The sequence below is a fragment of the Lepisosteus oculatus genome, chromosome 14, assembly GCF_040954835.1.
Source record: "Lepisosteus oculatus isolate fLepOcu1 chromosome 14, fLepOcu1.hap2, whole genome shotgun sequence".
Taxonomy (NCBI): Eukaryota; Metazoa; Chordata; class Actinopteri; order Semionotiformes; family Lepisosteidae; genus Lepisosteus; species Lepisosteus oculatus.
In genome coordinates, this window is record NC_090709.1 from 384,425 (window position 1) to 400,009 (window position 15,585).

General features: G+C 41.9%; 1 protein-coding gene across 1 annotated transcript in view; it reads left to right on the forward strand.

Moving 5' to 3' along the window:
* The window catches only part of LOC107076000 (zinc finger protein 709-like), a 40,572-nt gene extending 25,052 nt beyond the window's left edge, over positions 1 to 15,520 (forward strand). Inside the window, exons 2-3 of the mRNA XM_069198910.1 lie at positions 564 to 680; positions 8,499 to 15,520. Coding sequence (XP_069055011.1) covers positions 564 to 680; positions 8,499 to 11,095 — 2,714 coding nt within the window. The 3' untranslated portion in view covers positions 11,096 to 15,520. The remainder of the gene's footprint in view (positions 1 to 563; positions 681 to 8,498) is intronic.
* Positions 15,521 to 15,585: the final 65 nt, after the last annotated feature.

The following is a 15,585-nucleotide window of genomic DNA, read 5'->3' on the forward strand; positions in this document are numbered from 1 at the left end:
TATACTGTATGTTTATGTTCCAAAATTAATATAGTTTATGGCTTTCATACGCGTTACAGTATGCTCCTATTGTTTTTATGCTCAGCTACTAAGATTTCCCTTCAGTGGTAAAATTCAATATCTACAACGGGCACAGTAAAGACGTTTACTGTACTGTAAGTCTTTCTATGACAGACCAACGGACCACGAGTGCCCCTGTCGGTCCACCAATCACGTACCGCAGTACCCCACGTCATCTTGCATCACGATGCGCGACGCCGTAGCCAATTACCTCCGGTACGTGTCTGTACCGCGCACTTTGAATGGCTGCATCTGTATATGATTCCAACACAGAGCTTAATCTGTGTGAAGAAAAAATCCTGAGAGTTGTGTACTTGTTTGTCTATGTGCTATAAAAGTGAATATCATCATGTCTTTAGTACTCTTTACTGGTCTGTCTTGATGCTGTAACATCCCCATATCTTAAAGTTTTTATTCTTTCTCTGTGGGTTTTTTTGTTGCCTTTGAATCTCTACTCTCAGCCCATGTTAAAGGCTTTGTTCTCTGTTGTCCTGTCTTTTCAGGGTTAGAGGCCAGCGCTCTCCCTGATGCTGGGGAAAGGGCTCCTCTTGAACAGCAGCACAGTGAGGAGGAGTGGGGCTCCAATCTGATGCAGGAGACAGAGCTCACTGATGCAGAAGGTAAAGATACACTCAGTGAGCAGCAAACAGAGAGCAGACAGAGTGTCGAGGATCTGGACTCTGTGTACGTGATGAAGACGGAGCCTGAGAGTGAGACACCTGGTTTCTTAATTTTTACAGAGTAGATTAATAAACTGGACACTGACAATATGACATGATAAAAAGCTGTAATGAACTGGGTTGTGTCTCTATACAAGAACTCAAAGAAGACCTGGGTGAGTTTTATCTTACAGATCAGGACATGGAGTTCCAGTTGATTAACCCTGCAGATAAAATAATCCAGACATACATCAACTGAAGTCATACATTAACCGAAATATTTTAGCTTTCTTCTATTGTGTGCAGTGCATGTATAGTCTTGTGCCTTGGCAAAACTTGTTACATGGTAGTTCAGGTTGTACTGCGCTGAACTGTGTTCTTACCCTGCTCTCAATGGGCTTTACTGCACTGTACTGTGGTTTTACCCTGATCTCACAAGGCTTTGTTGCGATGTTTTGTATTTTTACCCTGATCTCACTCCGATGTACTGTGCTGTACTGTGTTTTACCCTGATTTCACTGGCCCTTACTGAGCTGTACAGTGTTTTTACCCCGATTTCACTAGGTTGTACTGTGCTGTACTGTGTTTTACCCTGATTTCACTAGGCCTTACTGCACTGAACTGTGCTTTTACCCTGATCTCACAGGGCTTTGCTGAGCTGGACTACATTTTTACCCTGATCTCACTGCGCTGTACAGTGTTTTTGCCCTGATCTTACTGGGCTGTACTGCACTATATTGTGCTTTTACCATGATCTCACTGGGCTTAACTGCACTGTTCTGTGTTTTTACCCTGAAGTCACAGGGCTTTACTGCACTGTAGTTCAGGTGGGTAGCTTCATTAGTATACGTAGGCAGCAGTATAGCCCTGTGACATCAGGGTAAAACCATAGTACAGTGCAGTATAGCCCAGTGAGATCAGGGTAAATGCAAAGTACAGTTCAATAAAGCCCTGTGAGATCAGAGTAAAAGCATAGTACAGCTCAGTGAGATCAGGGTAAAAACACTACAGTGCAGAAAATCCCAGTGAGATTGGGTTAAAAACAAAGTACAGTGCAGTATGCAGTACAGCCCAGAGAGATCAAGGTAAAAACGCAGTACAGTGCAATAAAGCCCAGTGAGTTCAGGGTAAAAAAAGTGCGGCGCAGCACAGCCCAGTGAGATCAGGGTAAAAGCATAGTACTGTGCCGTACAGTCCATTGAGATCAGGGTAAAAACACAGCATAGTGCAGTACAGCCCAGCTAGATCTGGGTAAAAACACAGTGCACTGCAGTAAAGCCCTGTGACATCAGAGTAGAAACACAGTACAGAGCAGTAAAGCCCTGTGAGATCAGGGTATAAACACAGTATAGAACAATAAATCCATGTGATATCAGGGTAAAAACATTGTCCACCACAGTAAACTCCAGTGAGATCAAGGTAAAAGCACCGTATAGTGCAGTAAAGCCCAATGAGATCAGGGTAAAAACACAGTAGAGTGCAGTAAAGTCCAGTAACATCAGGGTAAAAACACAGTAGAGTGTAGCAATGCCCAGTGACATTAGGGTAATAACACTGTACATTGCAGTAGAGTCGCAGTAAGATCAGGGTGATAACACAGTATAGTACCGTAAAGTCCAGTGAAATCGGGGTTCTGTCACTCCTAGAATGTAGACGGGCTTGGGGGTGTCAGACAGGAGCCCAGAATTGGAAGAGCGATATAAAATGCTCTGTAGCACAGAGATTTGAACCCAGACCCTCATAGACTGCAGACTAGTCTGGATTTTAACCCAGCCTCTCACTGACTGCAGACCAGCGTGCTACACGACGAGCCTCAGCGCCTCCCTCGAGGTCATTTCTTCTGTGGCTAAACACAGGTACACAAGTCTTACACTTACACTCCAGTTCAGCTTCTGTATTTATATACAAATGCAGCAAATGCAATTCAAAACAAGCGGGGTATGCTGCGGTAGAACGCGGTGGGCATGTCGCAGTATACCACCATATCAGCAGCCATATCACCCTGCAACTCACAACTGGCAACCCACTAAAGCTAAGCAGGTGTGAGCCTGGTCAGTACCTGGATGAGAGACCTCCTGGGAAAAACTAAGGTTGCTGCTAGAAGAGATGTTAGTGGGGCCAGCAGGGAGCGCTCACCCTGCAGTCCATGTGGGTCCTAATGCCCCAGTATTGTGATGGGGACACAATACTGTAAATAGGCGCCGTCCTTCGGATGAGACGTAAAACCGAGGTCCTGACTCTCTGTGGTCATTAAAAATCCCAGGGCATTTCTTGAAAAGAGTAGGGTTGTAATCCCGGCGTCCTGGCCAGAATTTCCCATTGGCCCTTACCAATCATGGCTTCCTAATAATCCCAATCTATGAATTGGCTATTCATCTAATTCATAGATGGCTCTCCTCCCCACTGATAGCTGATGTGTGGTCAGCATTCTGGCGCACTATGGCTGCCGTCGCATCATCCAGGTGGATGCTGCACATTGGTGGTTATGGAGGGGAGTCCCCATTACATGTAAAGCGCTTTGAATGGAGTGTCCAGAAAAGCGCTATATAAGTGTAAGCAATTATTATTATTATACCGGGCTTTACCGTATGAAAATTAGATTATGTTATTAGTATCTGGAATCACCTTGTTAAACCGGCAGGTGGAGCTAATGAAGCTTAACCTGTACAGCTTTTGAGCTGTTACCAGAAAACATACGGTTTTGAATCCCGATCATTGCTGAGGGACAATCTTTATTCAGTTAAGAATTTAAGTTGTATACTCTTTAGACTTTTAAATTTAAACTGTGTATTACATCATGTTAATCATTATACATTAAAAAGTTGGTATATTTAATGAAAGCAAGATTGCTCAGTTGGACAAAATACACAGCCTACCACCTTTATCATAAATATTTTAATTATGCAGAAATATTTTATGCATCAAAGTCTTTACTGAAGATATTACTAATAGTATTAATAATGCATGATCTTGGACAAGCTGTAAACTCAAAGTCTGCAAATACGCACGTTATCGAATTAAACAAAAGCATAATTGGATTAATAGGGAATATAATATATATTCGCATATCTAAATAAGTTAATAACGGTATAATAACTATATTCTTGCACTGTTGCACAAACAGTAGTATAAGTCTTTTCACTGATATGCACTTGTCACATGAGTGCCTTGGTGGCGTGATAAGTTAAGTGACTGAGTTATGGACCTGAGTGTTTTAACCCAACTGTCGCCATCAGTTTTCTTTTAACAAAAACATTTCTTTGAAAAACTAAAATAGCAAATATTATTAGTATTATATTGACATTTTATATATTTCTAAATATCACAACATGTTCTTACTGTATGTACACAGTGGTACTGCAGCATGTAGGGCGCAAATCCACGTGAGCCCGAAAGCCCTTCATTAATGTGCATTCGCCTGGCACTGCGTGGCTTTCATCTCTCTCTCTCTCTGCGGGAGTACTGGCTGTGCCGAATTAAACCGGTTTCACAGGTATTTTCAAAGTAGAATACGGCGAGTCTTCCAATCAGGCACTACATCTTCCCCCATGGCACATGTTTTCTTAGAAAAACAGATTCACAGCGCGAAGCTATGTTAGTCTTCTGTGTAGAAAAAAAATCGGTTTAAACACCATGGGTGTGGTTTTTAAGACGCTGCTGAGTAAAGTATAGGAATTTTCCTGCTGTCAGCAGAATTGTGTATATAGTTGACCTTTACCTGAATGAAAACAGGACATAAAGAAAGGGTTTCAGAAATCAAAGCTTTATTCCTGTGCTAACAGTCTGGATAATTGGAGGCTACGCTGTTATGCATCCTATGATGATATATGGGTTTTTCGCACTAAGCAGTATTTCTCACGTTGTGAACGTGTGTACACAGCGGTCCCCCTGGGTTCCAGTTAGTGTGTAATTAAGCATCGATGAAAAACTTAAGGTTTAAAAACAAAAAAAAGCGCACTATGGTATTCTCTCCGATGCAGTGCAGTTAAAAAAATATCTCTGATGCTGTTCCTAAATTAATATCATTTATGACCATCAGACGCTTTATGCTCCTTTTCTTTTTTCCAATGGATTGAATGAAGAGGCATTTCATGATGTACTTTTCACTGATGAAAACTATTCCAGAGCCACTGTTGTTTCAACCATTTCATTTTATAAAAAGTGGAGATATGTGAACAAGCAAAACCCAAAACACTGAAGGTTAGCCTATTCTACTCTGAGAAGAGTAGACGGGTCGGAAAGTGCCCGCGGTCATTTAATTTGTATTAAAATTCTAATTGTTTCCCTTGTGAAGATACGGACATAAGAATATTTGTGCGTGGTCACAAAAATGGCATAAGAACGAAAAGTGAAGGCTGTGAAAACATTCACAATGTACTTTATACACAAAGGAAGTGTTCTCACAACTCTAGGAGGTTTCATGAAAATGCCAAAATCGGTTTTGAACTTCAAGCTAACTTTACCCCGGTACCTGTCCCCACATACCCTGCCCCCACTGCAATTAGAATATACACAAAGCACTGAAATCTTTACAGTAGATAATAAGGTGTTTCGCAGACGTAGGCATAGTACGTAATTCAGGGTTTATGAACTCACACCTGGGATTCTCTGTGTCTACATTGTTTATAAACAAACTTAAATACTGGTTTCAAACGTGGAAAGATTAGATTGTAATAGTTTTTTTAATACATTTTAGAAAAGTGTAATCTATACTAAAAAGCTGTATTTATTTAATACCACTTGATAGTTATATTAATAGAGAAAAGATTTCAAGTTGATACTGTTAAGACTTTTAATTTTTTTAAACTGTATTACAGCATCGTACACATTAAACAAGGCGGTATATTTTATAAAAGCAAGATTGTTCAGTTGGACAGTATAAAGCAAGTATGATTTTAATGTTTGTAATCGCTATTCTCTAACATTCCAATGTTAATGCGACCAACACTGAAGATATTATTAATAACCTTTTAAATCTGAAAGGAGATCTAAAGGGATCCAGACGGTACAGGTTCCTGCTACTGCAGCGATTCAGAGGGAAAGACGGTGATGTCACCGCGCAGGCGAGCAGACACCCTATTATTTCAGGCGTATGCGTTAAATATATTTAGATCTTTGAATTAATATCGCTATTGATTTCTTTAGCCTCACAGCATTGTTCAATAATACTCTTCTTGTGTCTAAAGCAGGATTTGAGCTGCAGACAATAAAAAAACAGGATTAACTTTTTACACATATTGATGATGATATCAGTAGCAGCTTGAAACTATCCGTTGTTATTAATAAATGACTTAGATTCGAACATATTAGAAATATAAAAAAGTCAATAGAGTGTCCATAATATTGCTATTTTAGTTTTTCAAAGAAATGTTTGTTAAAAGAATTCGTGGTGATAGCTGGATTTGAACACCCGACCTCTCGCTTATAAGTCAGGCACTTAAACCATCACCACACTGACACAGTCATGTGACAAGTGGTGAAACAGTATATACTACTGTGTGTGTTACAGTACATGAATAGAATTATATCATTATTAATTTCTTTAGATACGCGATTCCATATTATATTCCCTATTAATCAAATTCTAAAGTATGCTTTTGTTTACTCCGGTATCGAGCATATTCACAGAAAAGCTTAAAACTATCACTTTTCTCACAAAGTACTGTATATAAACTTAAAGTAACATGGTCAGAAGGAGCACGTAAAAATGTTTCCGAAGTAACCACATGTAAGACTGATGCTTAAAATGTTTAGGGAGAAATGGAATACTGGTGTGTATTTTTTCTTTAAACTACCAATACCGGCAATATATAGTTTACATAATATGTTTATGTTCCTAAATTAATATAGTTTATGACCTTCAGATGCGTTATGCTCTTCTTCTTTTTATGCTCAGCTACTTAAATTTCCCTTTAGTTGTAAAATTCTGTATAAATATTCAATACTAAGCGGATTAAAATGTGCACAGTAAAGACATTAAATGATTAAATCTTTCCACAACCGACCAACGCACCACAAGTGCCCCTGTCGGTCATTTTGGCCAGCCAATCACGTACGTGTACGTATGACGCGTTTATTTTGTTTGTTTAGTTTGTACCACGCACTTTGAATGGCTGCATCTGTATATGAAAATGAAGCTGATGCTTATGGGGAGCCTATATCATATGCAGTAGTAAAAATTAAAGTAAAGGTTTTTCCAGGCTGAAAAGAGAAGAAAGGAAACGCAACATTTCGGCTGTGGAGCCTTCTTCGGGTGTGAGAAAGACTGCGAAGTCAGCAGGAGAACAAAAGCTGGGAGCGAGGAGGAGAGAGCAGGGGGAGGCAGAATGGGCACTCAGGTGGTATGAAGTCGAGAGTGGTGTGGGGTCGAAATCTGCACATGAATAGAGAGGATTAGAAGGAAATGAGTTGAGAGAAGGAGGAAGGTGTGAACCAAGTTTTAGGATAATCTGTAAATAATAATAGGATAATAGTTCTTTCTGCAATAGGAGTTGTGAAACCCTTCTTTGAAGACGCAGACGGAGAGATCAGTGTGATCACGGCCATTAGAGGTGAAATGTGAAACTACGGGCTTGGAGAGATCTCTGATTCTCACAACCCCGACATGTTCACTGAAGCGGTCTCCGAGTCTCTTTCCGGTTTCTCCAATGTTGATAGCTGGGCATTTTCTGCAAGAGATGCAGTAAATAAAGTTGCTGGAGGTACAAGATGTCGTCTGAGTGATTTGGAATTCTCCAGTGGGGCTTTGCATGAGTGTGGTGTTAAATATGAATTTGCAGGTGATGCAGCGAGTTCTCCCCAAAATGTTTTGTTCCTTTTTTTCTCTTTACAGCATTGAATAAAGCTTTTATTTGTTCCTTTGTAGCCTATGCATGCCGACGGATGGCCCTACTTGAACTACTGTAACAAAACGATTTCCATACCTTCATTGACGAGAGGGAGGGCTGTTATACTTGTGCCTTTTTGGAAGTTAAGCTTCTGAGTGTTTTGTGTTAGGGGACATTGGTAGGTGTTTTAAATATCTCACAGGCATCGTTGTAAAATACAGTGGCCTTGGGGACGTGTAAACTTAGTTGGTTAGAATAAATTGGCTTCACTGATGTGTAAACTGTTGTATTTCATGCATTACACTGCAATTGCAGATTTCCAGCACATGTATTGTGTACTGGATACAGTATTGTTTTAGTTTTTTTTTTTACTTCTGTGTGGGCGCTTGTGTACTTGTGTACAATTTTTTAAATGGACTCAACATTTGAAACATTTTATGTTCCCTATCATTTTTACCCCAATCTTGGTTTGTGATGTCAATGTTACTTAAAATATCTGAGGCTCAGCAATTGTCTTTCTGCAAATTAACTTTTTTTTACGTGCTGCTTATTCACATTTTATTTACTTTGATTTTTATTTGCTGTTGAGCCTGACTGAAAAGTCTTGTCCTCTTGTCCTGCGTTTACAGGCTAAGAGGCCAGTGCTCACATTTGAACTTGGACTTGGTTATTACAACACTTTGCTGGACATTGTTAATGTCAACAGAGCTATACGATTCCAACACAGAGCTTAATCTGTGTTAAGAAAAAATCCTGAGAGTTGTGTACTTGTTTGTCTGTGTGCTATAAAAGTGAATATCATCATGTCTTTAGTACTCTTTACTGGTCTGTCTTGATGCTGTAACATCCCCATATCTTAAAGTTTTTATTCTTTCTCTGTGGGTTTTTTTGCCTTCGAATCTCTACTCTCAGTCCAAGTTAAAGGCCTTGTTCTCTTGTCCTGTGTTTTCAGGCTCAAGGGCCAGTGCTCTCCCTGATGCTGGGGAAAGGGCTCCTCTTGAACAGCAGCACAGTGGGGAGGAGTGGGACTCCAGTCTGATGCAGGAGACAAAGCTCACTGCTGCAGAAGGGAAAGAGACACTCAGTGAGCAGCACACAGAGAGCAGACAGAGTGTCGAGGATCTGGACTCTGTGTACGTGATGAAGACGGAGCCTGAGAGTGAGATACCTGGGCTCTTAGTATGTGATGATTTTACAGAGAAGATCAATAATCTGGACTTGAACAATATTACACAAGGTTGTAATGAACTGGGCTTTGTCTCTGTACAAGAGCATAAAGAAGAACTGGGTGAGTTTAATCTTACAGAGCAGAACATGGAGCCCCAGTTGATTAACCCTGCAGAGCAGCAGACTGATGTACCTGGTGAAGAGAACAGTACTGAGATACAGCACACAGAGGAGACTCAGTTCAGGGAGGAACAACAGCAGCTCCTACAGGGCTTGATAATAGCAAGGCCTTGTTCTGTTAAACTGGAGAGACTGTCATTGCAGAAGTGGTTTAAACAAATGGGTGATCCTTTAATATCTAAGGACATTACAGAGAAGTGTAATAATTTAAACACTAAGAATATTGCAAAGCATTTCAATCAGCTGGAGTTGGTCTCTTCACAAGGTTGCAAGGAAGAGGAACATGAATTTAATGTCTGTAATCTAAGGGAGCAGGAAATCGGGTTCCAGTTGATTGGCCCTGAAGAGCAGCAGACTGATGTACCTGGTGAAGAGGACAGTGCTGAGTCACAGCACACAGAGGAGAGTCAGGGCAGGGAGAAACAACAGCAAGACCAGATGATCAAGGAGATTCAGCCAAGACCCGACAATGTACAGGAATTGTCACTGGAGCACAAACAGCAACAGCAGTTTCCTCTCTTAAGCCCCTTAAAAACACACCAGCACATTCACATGGAAAAGAAACGATTCACCTGCAATCGGTGCAGGAAGAGCTTTAGTCAGTCATGTGACCTCAAGAGACACCAGTGCATTCACACGGGAGAGAGACCGTTCAGCCAGCTGGGCACCTTGAAAACGTACAAGCACATTCACGCAGGTGAGAGGCTGTTCAGCTGCAGGGAGTGTGGGAAGAGTTTTAGTCAGTTAGGCAGCTTAAAAACCCACCAGCTCACTCACAGAGGGGAGATACCGTTTGGCGGCAGTCAGGATGGGGAGATGTTTAATGAGTCAGACACCTTAAAAAGAGACAAACCCATCCCTGCAGCAGAGAAAGCATTCGGCTGCAGGCAATGTGGGAAAAGTTTTAGTCATTTGAGTGCTTTAAAGAGACATGAACTCTTCCATATGGGAAAGAGGCCGTTCTGCTGCAGTCTGTGTGGGAAGAGTTTTAATCACCCGAGTGCCTTAAAGACACACCAGCGCATGCACACAGGGGACAGACCATTCTGCAGTCAGTGCGGGAAGAGTTTTAGTCGGATGCGCAGCTTAATAGCACACCAGCGCATTCACACAGGAGAGAAACCATTCAGCTGCAGACAGTGTGGGAGGAGTTTTAGTCAGATGCGCAGTTTGATAGCACACCAGCGCATTCACACAGGAGAGAAGCCATTCAGCTGCAGTCAGTGTGGGAAGAGTTTTAGTCACCCAGACACTTTCAGGAGACACCAGCACATGCACACAGGAGAGAAACCATTCTGCTGTTGTCAGTGTGGGAAGAGTTTTATGATGTTGAGCCAATTGAAAGCACACCAGCGCATGCACACGGGAGAGAAGCCATTCAGCTGCAGTCAGTGTGGGAAGAGTTTCAGTCGCCCGGGCACCTTAAGGACACACCAGCACACGCACACAGGGGAGAAGCCATTCTGCTGCAGTCAGTGTGGGAAGAGTTTTAGTCGGTCGAGCTATTTGAGAGCACACCAGCACGTTCACACGGGAGAGGGGCCATTCACCTGCAGTCAGTGTGGGAAGAGTTTTACTCGATCGAGCAACTTAAAGAGACACGAGCTCCTCCACACGGGAGAGAGACCGTTCTGCTGCGGTCAGTGTGGGAAGAGTTTTAATCACCCGAGTGCCTTAAAGACACACCAGCGCATGCACACAGGAGACAGACCATTCTGCAGTCAGTGCGGGAAGAGTTTTAGTCAGCCGAGCTATTTGAAAGCACACCAGCGTGTTCACACGGGAGAGAAGCCATTCAGCTGCAGTCAGTGCGGGAAGAGTTTTAGTCAGTCAGGCACCTTAAAGAGACATGAGCTCTCCCATACTGGAGAAAAATTGTTCTGCTGCAGTTGGTGCGGGAAGAGTTGTAGTCAGTCAGCCACCTTAAAGATACACGAGCTCCTCCATACGGGAGAGAGACCATTCTGCTGTGGTCAGTGTGGGAAGAGTTTTAATCACCCGAGTGCCTTAAAGACACACCAGCACACGCACACAGGGGAGAGACCATTCTGTAGTCAGTGCGGGAAGAGTTTTAGTCACTCGAGCTATTTGAAAGTACACCAGCGCATTCACACAGGAGAAAAGCCTTTCAGCTGCAGTCAGTGCGGGAAGAGTTTTAGTCAGTCAGGCACCTTAAAGAGACACAAACTCTTCCATACGTGAGAGAAACTGTTCTGCTGCAGGCAGTGTAAGAAGAGTTTTAACCAGTCCAGTACATTAAAGAAACATGAGCACATCCATCCTGGCAAGAGACCGTACAGCTAGACACGTTGTGGGAAGTGTTTTAATCAGTCGGGTTCCTTAAAAAAATATGAAGGGATCCATGTAGGAGAAAGGTGATTAAACCACAGCTAACATGACAAGAGGTCCCAGTGGGCAAAAGACGTATAATATACGTCTATTAAACGCATACCTTAGACATCTAAATGTGGTCTGCAATTCGTCTAGAATGAAATTCTAATATACGTCTAAAGTTATACGTCAATTATACGTCTATGTTTAGACATTCATTATACATAAATGGTTGGAGTTCTATTATACGGATAAATTTAGAGGACTATTATACATATATGGTTGGAGTTAGAACCAAAAACCTATTATTTTCAGTGTCCAGATCTCCTGGCCCCCTGCCTTGCATATGCATTCTTCAAGTAACACATTGCGTGCTCCTTTATTTCTTTTTCTGTTGATGTAGGGTGGGACTTCAGCACCGCAGCTAGGAGAAAATTATATAATATTACTTCCCAAATAAATGATGATTAATATCTTCTTTAGTATAATCTAAAAAATGAACGGTTTACTAAGCTCAAAGCTGAAATAAATGTATAAAATTTGGCTTGCATCATAGCAGTTGAGCAATAAAGTCTGTCCCAATTAAAGAGTACCCAAAGTTTGAAAGTACAACATAGAATAAGAAACGATTTTGTGTTATCTTCCCCATTCACACTATTTTTATGTGCCATTTTTTGCTTATTCACGTACTATTTTAATCAAAATAATATTAAGAAAGATCTGTATGTATTCAGATAGTTTTATTATTGTTCATACTTACTCGACCGAATTCTTCTTCCGGTCGAGAGGGAATGCTGGCGCATTTGGCTGCCGCTCCTCTCACCAGTCTTTCATTTCTATCTACTTATTTTTTTTTTCCTTTTTCTCCTCGATTACACTGATTTCTAATTTATCTATTTTCATCCGCTTCACGTTACAAATTCACAAATGCGACTTCCACTGCATTGTGAACTTACTCAACTGAAGACCTTCACCTCTTGCTACCACCTTCTCTGGATTTCCTTCCCGTCTCGCTTCATCGATCATGTCTCTGAGGGATACTGCACTGCAACTTCTTCAACTAAAACAAAGCTACTTCCTGGTCAAAGACACATTCGATTACTGCCGTTTTACTGGTATTTTACGACCGACTCGCTACATCAATCGCAGCACAGGACGCCGTTCTCTTCGTTCGTCTGCCTGCGGAGTCTTTATCCCTGCCTTTCGGCGCACGTCTGTGAGTCCATCACGTACCGGCGCCGATCTAAAAAATCTCCTCTCACTACCGCACCTGGACCGCACTCCGCTTCCCCCTGCATCCCTGAGACTGGCCAGATCTGCGCTACTCAACACCCGCTCAGTTAACAGCAAGGCTCTTCTTTTATGTGACATTATCAAAGAAAAACAACTGGACCTTCTGTGCTTAACCGAAACATGGCACAAACAAAACGATGGACTCCTGTTCAACCAACTAGTTCCTCCTGGATATGGTTTCTTTGACCTTCCGCGTCTTTCAGGCAGAGGCGGGGGCATCATTGTTATTTACAACCTTTTTTACAGTCTAAGTCCTATAGCTATACCTCCTCCCTCTTCTTTTGAGTGTCTTGTTTTAAATGTTTCTATCCCCCAATCTACTATTATTGCCACAGTTTACAGACCACCCAAACCCAGTGGAGTCTTCTTAGGTGAGTTTGCTGATTTTCTCTCATTCTTATCCCTTAAATTTAAAAGGATCCTTATTCTAGGGGACTTTAATATACACATTGATTCAACCTCTTCCAGTCTGGCTAAACACTTCCTTTCTCTTTTGGGATGCTTTGACCTTACTCAGTTTGTTTGTACCCCTACACATAACAAAGGACACACCTTAGATCTAATTATTGCAAATTACTCCTTTGTCTCCCACTGCTCCCCCCTTGATCTAGGCCTCTCTGACCACATAGCCATTCTCTTCAATCTGGAATTACCTGTTTCTAACACTTCCCCCTCACGCTCTGTAAATTTCCGCAACTGGCGATCAATTGATCACCCAAGGTTTGCAAATTCTGTTCTGTCCTCCTTATCCTGTTTCTCTTCCTCTGACCCTCTTGAGGACAAAATACAGTTACTTGACAATGCTCTTTTATCTACCCTCGACACCTTTGCTCCTTTAAATACTCGAACCATCTCCTTCTCTCTCCCTGCCCCCTGGTACAATGACCATCTGCGTTTCATGAAGGCAGCCTCTCGCAAACTTGAGCGTAGGTGGCGTCTTTCCGGCCTAAATGTACATTTATCAGGCCTGGAGAGATTACTTATCTGATTATAAGGTTACTATAGAGTCTGCTAGATCCACCTACTTCTCTCACATCATTGAAAATCACCAAAACAATCCCAGACATCTTTTCTCCACCATCAACAGACTGCTCAAGCCAAACTGCACTACCACATTACCTGCCGCATCACAACTTTGCAACACATTTTTAGATTTCTTTAGTTCTAAGATTGACAACATCCGGCATCACATTCTCTCCACTACGGAAATAATTTCCACACCTCCTCCCTCCTCATCCAACTACTCTGGTTCCCGTCTCTCCAGTTTCTCTCTTCTTGACTCAGCATCCCTAAACAAACTAGTTACGTGCATGAAACCCACCACATCTATTTTAGATCCCATTCCCACCACTTTATTCCAGTCCTGTTTCTCTTCTCTCTGTCCCATTGTCCTCAATATAATACATGAATCCTTGAGCACCGGCATTGTACCAACGGTCCTCAAAACTGCTGCTATTACCCCAGTGCCAAAGAAGCCTAACATGGCTCTCTACAATCTTAACAACTTTCGCCCCATCTCCAACTTACCCTTTCTCTCTAAAATTCTAGAACGTGCCGTCACACTTCAGTTACATAACCACCTCATGACAAACAACCTTTTCGAACACGTCCAATCTGGCTTCCGTCAACTTCACAGCACAGAAACCGCCCTAGTCAAAGTCACCAACGATCTCCTAATAGCTTCCGATTCTGGTTCTCTTTCCATACTCATCCTTCTTGATCTCAGTGCTGCCTTTGACACTGTTGACCATAACATCTTACTTTCTCGTCTCGAGACTACGTTTGGAGTCTCTGACACTGCCCTCAAATGGTTTAAGTCTTACCTCACTGATCGCTGTCACTTTGTCTCTCTCAATGGGTACAGGTCTGAAATTGGTCTTCAGCATTTACATGTTCCCACTTGGTCAGTTTTAAAATCACATGGCCTCAGCTTTCATTTTTACGCTGACGATACTCAAATATACATCCATACCAAACCCGACACTGATGTGGCTGTCTCTATTCTATCTAATTGCATCTCTGACATAAAAATTTGGATGACTCAAAACTTCCTTCATCTTAACTGTGACAAGACTGAAGTCATGCTTATTGGTACCCCCCATCAACTCCGTAAAGCCAGTCCCGTAACCCTGTCTGTAGATGGCTCTGTACTTGAGCTTCAAACAAAATTGAAAAACCTTGGGGTTATATTCGATTCTGGCTTAACATTCGACCCACATGTACAGCATACTGTCAAAACATCTTTTTTTCACCTTAGAAATATCGCAAGACTACGCCCTATGCTATCATTAACTGTGGCTGAAAAGCTGATCAACATATTTGTATTCTCTCGAATTGACTACTGCAATGCTCTACTCCCTGGGGTATCTAAATCTACTCTAAACAAGCTGCAGTATGTCCAAAATTCAGCAGCCAGAATCCTGACCAGGTCTAGTGCAAGTGTTCATATTACTCCTATCCTGGAGTCCTTGCACTGGCTTCCGGTCAAATTCCGCGTAGACTTTAAGATCCTCATGCTCACCTACAAGGCTTTACATGGCTTGGCACCTCAATACCTGTCTGAACTTTAATCGCCCTACTCCCCACCTCGCAACCTCCGCTCTTCAAATTCTGCCCTCCTTACTGTCCCCCAAGCCCGTCTACATTGTATGGGTGACAGGGCCTTCTCCTGCTATGCCCCCAAGCTCTGGAACTCTTTGCCCAAGGACATTAGAGAATCACCTTCTCTAAACTCCTTCAAATCCAGACTCAAAACCTTCTTCTTCAGAAAAGCCTTTACTTAACTGGTTCCATTCTTCACCCCTCTGCTCTTCTTAATACCATCTTCCACGGTCTCCTCTATTGTTATTGTTGTATTGTTGTAATTATAATTGTGTCCTATCTTGTGAAATGTTCTTATTTATTGTTGTAGTCTTCTTATTTATTGTTATTGTCATCCTGTAAAGCGCTTTGAGAAGCCACCTTTAAAGGCGCTATATAAAATAAAGTTTATTATTATTATTATTATTACTCGTCAAAAGAGGATTGCTGAGATATTTGCGGATATACTTCTATGTTTGAAAAACGTG